General features: G+C 36.0%; 2 protein-coding genes across 2 annotated transcripts; one reads left to right on the top strand and one right to left on the bottom strand.

The window, feature by feature from the left end:
* Positions 1-7317: 7317 nt before the first annotated feature.
* On the bottom strand, positions 7318-9377 carry LOC115964313 (ras-related protein Rab11D-like). Its single transcript, XM_031083650.1, has 2 exons — positions 9102-9377; positions 7318-7852 (listed from the first exon to the last, which is right to left on the bottom strand). Exons 1-2 carry the CDS (start codon positions 9332-9334, stop codon positions 7318-7320), a joined length of 768 nt encoding a protein of 255 aa, XP_030939510.1. The 5' UTR covers positions 9335-9377.
* LOC115966062 (40S ribosomal protein S15-like) lies at positions 8068-8648 on the top strand. The gene is made up of 3 exons (XM_031085399.1): positions 8068-8072; positions 8382-8501; positions 8594-8648. The coding sequence occupies exons 1-3, from the start codon at positions 8068-8070 to the stop codon at positions 8646-8648; spliced, it is 180 nt and encodes a 59-aa protein (XP_030941259.1).
* Positions 9378-9731: the final 354 nt, after the last annotated feature.

Consider the following 9731-nt stretch of genomic DNA (forward strand, 5'->3'; position numbering starts at 1 on the left):
CACTATTCCCTATATACAATACATCTGGCTAGTACAAAGATGTACCATGATCTTCGTGAAAACTTTAGGTGGAATAATATGAAAAGAGAGATTGCTCACTTTATAGAGCAATGTTTGACTTGTTAGCATGTTAAGGTGTTGCACCAACGACCCTCATGTTTGTTGCAACCACTTCCTATTCCCTAATGGAAGTGGGAGAAAATTACTATGGATTTTGTTTCAGGATTGTTGAGGTCTCCTAAGGGTTATGATGCTTTTTGGGTGATTGTTGATAGAATGACAAAATCAGCTCATTTTCTCCCTATTCGGATGAACTACTCCCTTGATTAGTTAGTTCAGCTCTATGTTGATGAGATTATCAGACTTCATGGAGTACGTGCTTCTATTGTTTTAGATAGAGATCCAAGGTTTACTTCTCATTTTTGGGGTGGTGTGCAAAAGGCCTTGGGTACTAGATTGAATTTTAGCACAACTTTCCACCTTTAGACACATGGACAGTCTGAAAGGACTATTCAAACTTTAGAAGATATGTTGAGAGCATGTGTTTTGGATTTTAAAGGGAGTTGGGCTAGTCACTTACCTTTGGTGGACTTTGCTTACAATAATAGTTACCATTCAAGTATTAGAGCAGCACCTTATGAGGCTTTGTATGGGAAAAAGTGTAGATCCCCAATTTGTTGGGATGATGTTGGAGAACAAAAAATCTTGGGGCCAAAGATTATTCAGAGGACTTGTGAAAAGGTAAATTAGATTCGTGATAGACTACGAGCAGCCCAAAGTAGATAGAAAAGCTATCATGACATTAAAGGAAGGCTTTGGAACTTGAAATTGGAGATAAAGTTTTCCTACGGGTTGCACCAATGAAAAGGATAATGAGATTTGGTAAGAAGGGTAAGTTAAGCCCTAGGTTTGTAGGGCCTTTTGAGGTCTTGGAGAGAGTGGACGAAGTTGCGTGTAGAATTGCCCTACCACCGGGCTTGTTAGGAATTCATAATGTTTTCCATGAGTCTATGTTAAGGAAATACATTCTGGACCCTTCACATGTTTTGAGCTATGAGCCTATTCAAATTAGAGATGTTTTGTCATATGAAGAAATTCAAGTAGAGATTTTGAATCTTAAGGAGCAAGTGCTACGCAATAGAACAATATCTTGGGTAAAGGTGTTTTGGAAGGATGCATGAGGACGTTATGTTGTCAAGATACCTAAACCTTTATCAAGATCAAGGTATGCAAAATTTCGAGGACAAAATTTTTATAAGAGGGGAAGAAAGTAACGTCCCAGTTAGACCCAAAAAAGAAAAAAGAAAAAAGGATAAATGTCAAATTTTTAATGGTTCCCACGTGCCTCCCGACTACCCCACCTAACCCCCTTCCCCACCACTCATTTCACTCATCTCTTTACTCTTTGGCCGGCTCACTCTTCCTTTCTTTTCATTTTTTGTTTTCTCTCATACACTTCTCTACTCTTACATCCTCTCTCACTGGCACTTCCACACCACCACCATTTCCACCATCATTTTCCGGCAAGATCACCGGAAAATTCTTGTGAACCTATAAACACCTTCACATCCTTTTATTTGAGGTAAAAGTTTCTAATCTTTTTGATGGGTTTTACACTTTTGCTTGAGGTTATTTTTATCTAAGCTTTAATAATGATACCCATGTGATTTATGAGCATTGGAAGTTGATAGTTTTTAGACCCCTTAAAAACACAATTGGATTAACCTAGGTAATTAGCCAAGTTGTTACTTAGTCCAAATTCCAAATCTAGGTTATCACAATCAAACAATCATATCATGCAAAGTAACGGAAAGATAAATAACACAAAGATATGATCACCCAGGAAACCAAACCGATAAAATCCTGGGGAGGATTTAACCTAGCTATCCTCAAGGTAAACTTGAATCCACTATGAAAGAATCGAAGTTGTTCAACAGGACTTAGACCACTAACATCCTATTGCTACCCACCAGTAGAAACTTACTGACACGACCACGTGCAAGCTCCTAAACCACGGACTCCTTCTTTCTTGGATTCTCCAGCAAGTACAAGCACACCCGCTTGTGTTTCTTTAAGTTCTTATGGCAGCAACTGAATGATCATCAAGCTCTTGAAGAAATCTCCTTCTTGATAATCCTAAGCTTGTGTAAAGGAAAACTCCTCACAGATCTCACAAGAGATTTACATAAACAGCAATATGAGCAACACTAAAACGTGGCTAGGGTTTGCCTTATATACCTGGGGCAAATTACCAAAACCTAAATGTTTTAAAACAAACTAGGGCTGAGTTGGAATTCTGCAGAAAACACATCTGACCCGATTTTCGATTGATTGAGCCTAAGCTTCAATCGATCGAACCAGGTCGAGAAGCAATATTAATTTTTGCATCAGCTTGTTCCAACTTTACATAAATGAACCAACTTTGAGCAAGTCTAAACACAACTAAACATTTTGTTTTGATCATGGTTTGCCAACAATACACATTAGAGTTCTAAATATATAAAATCCTAAGTCTTTAGAACCTAACAGAAGTGATTTTTCTGTATTTATATGTATGGGTTTTGTATTGGTGGAATTATTTGATGAGTGGTATATGGTTTGTGCTAATGGTGACTACTTAAGGTTTATTTATGGTGGAAAATTTAGGGGTTTTGAGTTATAACATGTGATGGTTGGTAAATCTAATTTTCCATTGCCATTGGGTTTATTTGGAGTTAGTTGAAGTTCTAAATTTCTTGTCTTGGAGGATATATTGATTTGCTTTCATGGGTCTTTTAATGATATAGTGTAAATTTTATGGAAGCTAGTTATGATGTTGGAGATGATATTAAATGGGTTACTTTATAAATTGGAGTTTATGCCTTGTGAATCGATTTGTTGAGAAACTATGGAAGTGGAATATATTATTATTGATGAGGTTACATACTAGGCTTGCCTAATTAAGTGATTATTTGGCAATACCTAAATTGTGGCTAGATGCAATTTCAAGCTCTATACTTATTGTGATAGGTTTACTTGATATTGTTGAGGTTCTAGCTAATCTCCTTGGAGCTTGGAGAATTAGGATTTTGTGGTTGTGAGGTAAAGTAGCTTTTTAATGGGATTTTTGAAAAATAACAATGTTGCATAAATGATGTTTTTGGGTTAGACACACTTTTGGAAACTACCTATGGAAATTATATTTTCCTAAAACTATTGTGTTATAACCTTAATATATGTATGATTATATATGAAAATGCATCATATTTGGTATTACATTTGGGGAAATGCATGAATCATTGATATGGAAAAATGAGCATCTTTTATTTAATCTTTGATAAGGAATTCATGGATTTTATGGTATATTAGAAAATTCGAAGATGCTTATCTTGTCTTTTTATGTGGAAAATTGTTAGAAAATCTTTTGACAAGAATGAAGTTGAAAACCTTACAAACTTTGTGGAAGTTAGATTATTTAAGGTTTTTCTGAAACTATCTGGCTATAAACTATGTATTTGAAAGGAAATGTATACCTGTGAGCTTTATGTGGTTTTAACACCATGCCATGTGTGATTTCCTAGTGATCACCTGATTTGGTTTCCGTAATCTTTTTGATGATGGAATCAGATCCAGGTCAGTGCCCTTTCACATTGGATGACGCGTTCTTCCCTGCTGTCCATGGGGGGAAGAGGTTCCTTGATTGTCTATGGGTGAGGCTGCTGCCCATGGGGCCAAGAGACCACATGCAAGAGAGGTCCTATTTGACGCGCTCTCTCTGCCCCCCATAAGGGGAGAGAAAAACCTTGAGGGTATGGGTGAGGCTACTGTCCATGGGGCCAAGAGTCTGCATACCAGAGAGGACAATATCATGCCAGTTGTGAATGGGTGGATCCCCTGACCGGTCTATGTGGTAGTGTGGTATATTTGTGATAAATTACCGTATGTTAGATTTTATGGTTTTGGAAATTATATTGTTGGTGCTCACAAATTATAGTATATAATTTCAAGGTATTTACTTTGAGAAACGTTGTGATTCATTATTTAATCATTCTTGTCATATTATTATTATTGAAGATGAAACTTGCATTTCCCCCACTCCCATTAATTATGCTACTTACTGGGCGTTAGCTCATCCCACCCTTTAACAGTTTTTTAGATTTATAAGCTATACCTTGGGTATGGAGCTTACTTCTTTGGTGATGATTAAAGTGCTATGTTAAATTTGGAGACTCTTGCTGTAAATGGTTGGTGACTTGATCTTGCTATGTTCAATGAGACCTTAGTTAATTCTATTGGAGGTGGGTTGCTTGAGGTTTGTTAGCCTTTGGCGTGGTAGGCTTAGACTCGATGTTAAGGTCCTTATTCTTGATAAAATTGTTACCTTGTGTAATTTAATCAGAGTTTTGTAATATATTCATAAACATTGTGGAGGCATATGATTTTTAGTTATTGTTTGTAAATGTGTTATAGAGCTTTGACTTGTAATGTGGAGATTTGAGTATGGTTATATATTCTTACCTTGTGGAAAAGAAAGGAAAATAAAGATCTCCTATAGTTTGATTTTCCAAAAAGTAAAAATCTACAGGTACCCTTGGGATGTATTTCTCATGCTTTAGACCCTTTTAGGTTTGGGGCGTGACAAATGGTATTGGTGCTGGTTCTTGCCTCCAAAAGATTGCTCGACAGTGATATTCCCCAAGACAATACTGAGTTGCCAGGACATGGGCTATTCCGAACAAACACATTCTCGGTCAAGTCCTACTTTACCGGTGTGGGCTTCTCTATCACGCATCCAAAACGAGATGGACTTACTAAGAGGTTTGGGCCCAATTTTGGTTTTTGAGAATGTTCGGCCCAAGGCCCATGGCCCAATGGGCCTGGGATCATACCTCGTATAGTCATATATCGAAAAATAAATAAAGAGGAGAGTATAAGGTATGAAGGTAACTAACACAGTGGTTGATATTGCTTGTGATTGGAACAACATCACTTTCACTTGGGTCTAACATTGACATTGCTTTTATTAAATATCAATCAACAATTGTGAAAAATGTTGTGTCTGAAACCTATTAATTTTTTAACCCCATGTTGGCAGAAATGACAAAACTCATCCATTGAAATTTTTAAGAAACTAATTGAAACTTTTTTATTTTGAGGGACAAAAATTAAACTGGGACCAAATTTGCAAGATGAAAATTTCATTTTAATCCATGAGAAACAAAAATCTCCAAAAGGACAAAATGACAGTGAAGTTCTTTTGGTGTACATTTTAAGCATGAGTGTGTTATGACATGAATGCTCCCCAGAATACTAGCCTCTTAGATTTACCTCCAACATCATAAGAGGATCTCATTTTCATTCACATTAGAGTCTTATATATTAGATGCGAAGAAGGCATGTATTATCATCTATGAAGCACAGGTGCTTTTCGGATTCGGGTACGGGACTCGGCAATTTTTGAAAAAGTACGGTGCAGGTACGGCAGGATGCGGCGATTAAAAAATTATAAAAAATATTTTTATTTATATTTTCTATATATTGCTAAGCATACTTTTTCACATTATATAAACATATACCAAATTTAAGAGCAATAATAGATAATAACTAAAACATGATGTTCATAAATTTAAAGGATAGAACAGTTCAATGGAAAATATAAAGGTGAATGCCCAGCAACCACCATCAAAATATTTCCAGGTGTTATTGATCCTAATCTAGCATGGAGCCAATGGCATCAATCTTTTAGAAGCACAGCACATTGTCTTAGTAGAACCGCTCCTAAATCTTGCAACAGAAGCACAAGCTATCAGCCGAGTACATCGAATTGGGCAGGAAAATAAGACACTTGTACACCATTTTTTTTTTTTTTTTACTTGAATTTCGTCATTAGAGGTACGTAATTTTGTTCTTGATGGAAATAACATGTTTGTATCTCATACAAAACATACGCAACGAAAAAATAAACGGATCTACTCCATTTGCAATTGATAACATATACTATGCAAATTACAGAATATAAGAATAAGAGAGTGTACCTTGGTATGGTGAATTTCAAAACTGAAGATAAAAGCACTTGGGAACACTTTCAATCTTCACTCCAATTCCACTTGATGCCCAAGATGTGTGGTCTCTCAATCAGTTATGTGTGTATGTTCTAGAGAGAATATGAAGAAGTTTCTTCTTACCAACATACAAACCATTTCATTGTCATAAAAATTCTGTATGTTTCTCTCCACATAACTCATTATCTAATTGGGCTAGCCTTTTAGGCCTTCCAATTGGGCTTTAGTGTGTGGCTTGGAGTGGGACCAAAAGGGAACAAATAAGACTCTTGCTCCAATGGGCCTTGGGCTTTTCTGTTAACTCTTGACAAGTCTAAAGTTACCATTAATTCTATTTAATACCACTATATAAATATAATTGCACTCTAGGCCTAATTAATAGATTATATCCCAAGACTTTATTGTACATGCAACCCCTTCATAAAATATTCGTAGTAATATAAAGTCATGAATGAAGATTGTTACTTTGTGAATTACTACATTTTAATCCTTGAGTACCCGGTTTAATCCTTTAAGTTATTCATCATATATTTATGAAATCCAATTTCATAAATATATACTTTAGTAACCATTTACTAAAGTAGTTAGGCCTAACATTCTGAATAACAAACCCATTTAACTTATCTCAAGAGAATATTTTATATCTCCGATAAGAGACTATGAATTCCATCTTGAGAATCTATGTTCCATCAACACTAAATGTGACTGCCCAATATACTAAGGTTTTGACTGTTACTTTAGATCTCACTCTTGATATATCAAAGCAACCTACACTTCATGATTAGGTCCATTATTCTCTTAGGATTAAGAGTTCATGTAAATATAAGTCGTGAGATTTATTATTCAATTGAAAGTCGTTAGGAGAATAATAAATCTCACAGCGGTCCATTTCAATATGTCTTAACTCTTAAAACATATCAACACATCAACTAGAAGTCACCACTTCCATGATCAAGACAAATCATCTTAGTTGATATGTTATAGTCTTCACTGATGAAACGCCCAATTTCATCACCGACTACGAATTAAATTCTGAGTTTACAAAGAACTTGTGATTTATATCTTCTGTGACTTTTCACATAAATCACATACTATGCATCTCTTGGACTTTATGATAATGTCCGAATATTCATGTTACCATTATTTCAGATAATAATAAAACAACTTTATTAATTACAATATTAAGTCATACATCATGTCATACATAATGTCATACATAATATCACACATAGCATCATACAATAGGATTTAAGGGCACTAATCCTAACAGTTCTATTTAGAATCTATGGTTGTGTGGTACAACGATCTTTAAATAAAAATATATATTTTGTTTTATATTGCGCGGATTCCAATTGTTGCTGCCATTATTCTGATAGTCGTTGTTATTATTGTGGCTGCTGGTGGTGGTATTGGTGGTATTATTGCAGGTGGTGGTATAGGTGGTGGTACTGGTGGTGGTATTATTGCTGTTGGTGGTATTATTGGTGGTATTATTGTTTTTAATGTCCACAAGCTTTGTCAACAAATCCTTTAAGGCATTATCAAAATTAGTTCCTTCCAATGCTGAGATCTCCCAGAAAATCAGACCGTTCTTCTCAGCAAATCCACGAGCTTCCTTTCTTAGAACTTCACGATCATTCTCGGAATCACTTTTGTTCCCTATCAGAATGATAGCTTGTCTCTTCTTTGCATGGCGATGCAGCTCTTCCAGGCAAAGAGTCATGCAATCAAAACTCTTGCGGTTAGTTATGTCGTAAACCAGTATTACCCCATCAGCATCCTTGTAATCTGCATGTGAATCTACATTGTTTCTGCTCAATTCACCCAAAAACATGATTAGATGAGTATAAATTATTCTAACAAAATTGATTCAATTATACTAAAGCCAATTATTAAAATTGACATCAACCTCTTGATGCAAATTCAAAAGGGTTAAGAAACTCTATCATACTTTCCGTCATTGAATTCTTAAAACTTTAAAAAAACCAAAGCGATTTAACCAAAGCTAACCTCATCAAATATAGTAATGCGGCTTTTGGAAAGTGCCACCACAAGTCCAGCCAAAAAAAAAAAAAAAAAATTGAAATAGCCAAAGTTTTTGAAATAAAAATACTTGACTCTTTCTACCCAAATAACTCTCTCTTTTTTTTGCTGAAACCTGAACAACTCTCCACTCTCTCACTCTCTTTCTCACACTCTCTCTCTTACTGTCGATCCACCATCAGCAGATCCACGTCGCTAACCCACACCACCGACCCAACCCCAACGTCGATCCGCAAGCCTCGACTGCCGATGCATTTCCCCTTCCAGATCAATGTTAGGTGGCTAGAACGGTCTTAGGTTTGGTGTTGGGTGGCCGAATTGGTGTTTTGATCGCTTCAAAGGCGTTGATTTGGATGCCCTTCTCGACATGTCCACCGACGACCTTGTCAAGCTCTTCATTGCCAGAGCTCGTAGAAGGTACTTGTTTTTTTCTTCATATATTTCATCTTTCATTTTTTACTTATTTATTTTATAATTGTTTTATTAATTTTGTGTTTGAAATTTTGTAGGTTTCAGAGGGGTCTGAAGCAAAAGCCCATGGCTTTGATCAAGAAATTGCACTAAGCTGTAACCATCTCTTTCTCTTTAAATTTTTAGATATTTTGAAATTTTGGGTATTTTGAAAATCTGGGTATTTTTTTTTTAACAATGTTGTTTGGGTTGTTTTTCATGTTGGGTTGTCTGGATATGTTGGGTTTGGGTTGTGATTGGTGTTTGGGTGGCTGAATGTGCTAGGTTTGTTGGATAGATAGAGACAATGGTGGGGTGGGGTTGCTGGTTATTTTCTTTTATGGTTGTTGGCTATAGCGGCATTTTGAAACGCTACTATATTGGTATCACAATTTGATTCCCCCAACAAAAAATCATTGTAAGCCCCTGGTTCTCATTGAACTTAAAACCAAATCCTTAGGAATTATGCAAAGAGTAGTGTTTCTTATACACAAATTGTTTTACACAAACCCTAAAAAAATACTAAAACTGTGAATCGAAGTGAGAAATTTGTAGAGCTAGACGTACCGTTCTTGGCGAATGATTCCCCAAATGTGGGCCTTGACACTCTTTTTCTCGATGTGAAGGGTTTGGGTCTCATACTTGACAGTAATGGCGGTACCAGTCTTGGACTCTTCGCGTTCACAACGTGCCAGTATCTGACACTTCCCAACCTCAAAGTCTCCTATTAGCACCACCTTGAATTCACAGTCAATCCTCTGTTCCGAAACTCCATATCCTTCTTTACCTTGGCTTGCCATTTTCTTTCTATTATAAAAAAGCAATTTGAGAGAGAGAGAGAGAGAGAGAGAGAGAGAGAGAGAGAGAGAGAGAGAGAGAGAGAGGAGAGAGAGAGAGAGAGAGAGAGAGAGAGAGAGAGAGAGAGAGAGAGTAACGAATGTCTGATGGAAGTTCAAGAATCGGAAAGGAAGGGCTATATATATGCGTTTGTGTGAACTGTACAAGCTAAAGTGTGATCGATCCAATTATTTGGACAAAAATGTCCCTACAACGTTGCTCACTTCTTTTTTTTTTTTTTTTTTTTTTTTTTTTTTTTTTTTTTTTTTTTTGTGGGTCTTTTTCTTCTTTGTTTTCTATTATTGTGCAAAGTCCCTTTTAAATTTTTTTTTTTAAATTTTTTTTAAGGAACTGTGCAAC

This window comes from Quercus lobata, chromosome 10 (assembly GCF_001633185.2).
Source record: "Quercus lobata isolate SW786 chromosome 10, ValleyOak3.0 Primary Assembly, whole genome shotgun sequence".
Taxonomy (NCBI): Eukaryota; Viridiplantae; Streptophyta; class Magnoliopsida; order Fagales; family Fagaceae; genus Quercus; species Quercus lobata.

Excerpts from the sequence above, each read along its gene's own strand:
- LOC115966062 (XM_031085399.1), top strand. Across the intron at positions 8,502-8,593 it reads ATTGCCAGAGCTCGTAGAAG|GTTTCAGAGGGGTCTGAAGC; the intron begins GTACTTGTTTTT and ends GAAATTTTGTAG.
- LOC115964313 (XM_031083650.1), bottom strand. The coding sequence starts at position 9,334 with ATGGCAAGCCAAGGTAAAGAAGGATATGGAGTTTCGGAACAGAGGATT. Across the intron at positions 7,853-9,101 it reads GGAATCATTCGCCAAGAACG|AAACAATGTAGATTCACATG; the intron begins GTACGTCTAGCT and ends TGAATTGAGCAG.